Source organism: Galeopterus variegatus, unplaced genomic scaffold (assembly GCF_000696425.1).
Source record: "Galeopterus variegatus unplaced genomic scaffold, G_variegatus-3.0.2 Scaffold583, whole genome shotgun sequence".
NCBI lineage: Eukaryota > Metazoa > Chordata > Mammalia > Dermoptera > Cynocephalidae > Galeopterus > Galeopterus variegatus.
In genome coordinates this window covers 1-1,949 of record NW_007726694.1, presented here as the reverse complement: position 1 = coordinate 1,949, position 1,949 = coordinate 1, and the positions used below count along the sequence as shown (strand labels likewise).

Below are 1,949 nucleotides of genomic sequence, written 5' to 3'. Positions count from 1 at the left end.
GCCATTCACCTTTACCTTCTCTGGACACACACACAGTGCAAGCCTCTCACCCTTTGTGCACATCCCCAACATGAGCACCTACTTCTGTACACTCCTATGCAAAGTTGGACCTCCACAACATTGACTCCTCATCCCCGAACCCACAGCCTGCACCCCCACCTGAGCATACCCATGGCATGTACTAGCTTAGTGTACACCCCACCCCCACCCCCGTGCACTCAGCCACAGCTTACACACTTCACACCCTGCTCACATCACAGCACATGCTCACACTCTGTGCCTGTGCACAGTGTGTTCCAGCCCTCTGGGCTCAGCCTAGCACTCTCCCCACGCCCTCTGTGCCCTTCCGTGGCATGTAGCCCTCACTCTTCAGGACCACGGCATAAACCCCATCTCTGTGCACGACCACTTTGAAAACCCTCTACCCCCAGCACAACTGTTTCCCACACACTTCCTCCAGATTTTGGTCCTAAACCCTCAGGCCTCAGTGGGACCCCATCTCTGTGCACGACCACTTTGAAAACCCTCTACCCCTAGCACAACTGTTTCCCACACACTTCCTCCAGATTTTGGTCCTAAACCCTCAGGCCTCAGTGGAGATGCTGAGTTGGAGGCATCTTATGCTAGAGAGAGCTGCCCCAAAGGGAAGGCCAGCCTGATGTAGATTTTCCTCCAACCCGTCTTTCTCTCCTGTACAGAGAAGAACCGAAGTTATGTCATCTCCTCCTTTACGGAACTCAAGGCTTATGACCTGCTCTCCAAGGCCTCAGTGCAGTTTGTGGAGTATCCTTGAGGGTTTAATAGCCAGGGTTCCTGGCTGGGCTGGGAAGGGAGGAGTGAGGGAAGTCCTGGGAACAGGGCTCCCAGGGTAGGCTGTTGGGTCCTTCTGGTGCAGGCGGCCTTGGGCAGGGTTCCTATACTCAGGGGCAGCTACAACAAGCGCCAGATGAGCCGCATTTACCCCAAGGGCACCCGCATGGATTCCTCCAACTACATGCCCCAGATGTTCTGGAATACCGGATGCCAAATGGTTGCCCTCAACTTCCAGACGATGGGTGAGGGCACTCCCAGGCCCCTGAGAACCCTTCCCTGGTCCCTGCCCCTCCCACTTTACCCCATCCTCTTTAGAACAGAATGGAGTGTCCTGATGCTTGTTTGGCCTCTGGGAGCACACTCAAATGTGTGAGCATTTGGGGGTACAAATGCCTTAGCTCACACCTTTATAATTGCACATGTATGAACATGTCTTGGCATGGGTTCTGCCGCTCTGCCTGACTGTGTCTGTGGGAACACCTGCTTCACCTGCCCCAACTCCTACCGTGAGCTTGTGGCCTGGTCTTAGCTATGTTCCTTGCTAGACCTTTCCTGAGAGATGAGACACCCCAAGGAAACAGGCTGGCACATGAGAAACCCTTGTCCTCATGGTCCACCCAACCTCCCCATCCACGAGACAAGGAACGCTGGGAAATGCAGGAAATAGAGGCTGGGCACAGACCCTGGGCTAGGTCTTTTTCACCAAATGCTCTTGTCCCTCCAGACCTGCCCATGCAACAGAACATGGCGCTGTTTGAGTTCAACGGGCAGAGTGGCTACCTCCTCAAGCATGAGTTCATGCGCCGGCCGGAGAAGCAGTTCAATCCCTTCTCGGTGGACCGCATTGATGTGGTGGTTGCCACCACCCTTTCCATTACGGCAAGGCCCTGAGGCAAACAAGTGGCTGGGAAGGCTGGAATTTTGAGGAGAAAGGCACAAGAGCCCCCCCCCCTCCACTCCCAACCCCCTTCCCTGATATCCTGAAAACTTTAGCCCCAGCCAGCTCCTGCAGTAGCAAGTTGCCTTGGAAACTGCCTCCTCCTCAGTACTGGAGGCTGCTTCTTGGTCCCCATGGAAACCAAGGGGAAAGGCTGAGGCTGGGCTGGGGGAGGGGAGAAAGAGTGGGCAGAGTGGGG

The 1,949-nt window shown here is 55.4% G+C and overlaps 1 protein-coding gene across 1 annotated transcript in view; it reads left to right on the top strand.

The window, feature by feature from the left end:
• Positions 1–1,704, top strand: part of LOC103588545 (1-phosphatidylinositol 4,5-bisphosphate phosphodiesterase beta-2-like) — a 13,022-nt gene extending 11,318 nt beyond the window's left edge. Inside the window, exons 15-17 of the mRNA XM_008570255.1 lie at positions 699–783; positions 931–1,055; positions 1,538–1,704. Of these exons, the coding sequence (XP_008568477.1) occupies positions 699–783; positions 931–1,055; positions 1,538–1,704 (377 nt within the window). The remainder of the gene's footprint in view (positions 1–698; positions 784–930; positions 1,056–1,537) is intronic.
• The last annotated feature ends 245 nt before the right edge of the window (positions 1,705–1,949 follow it).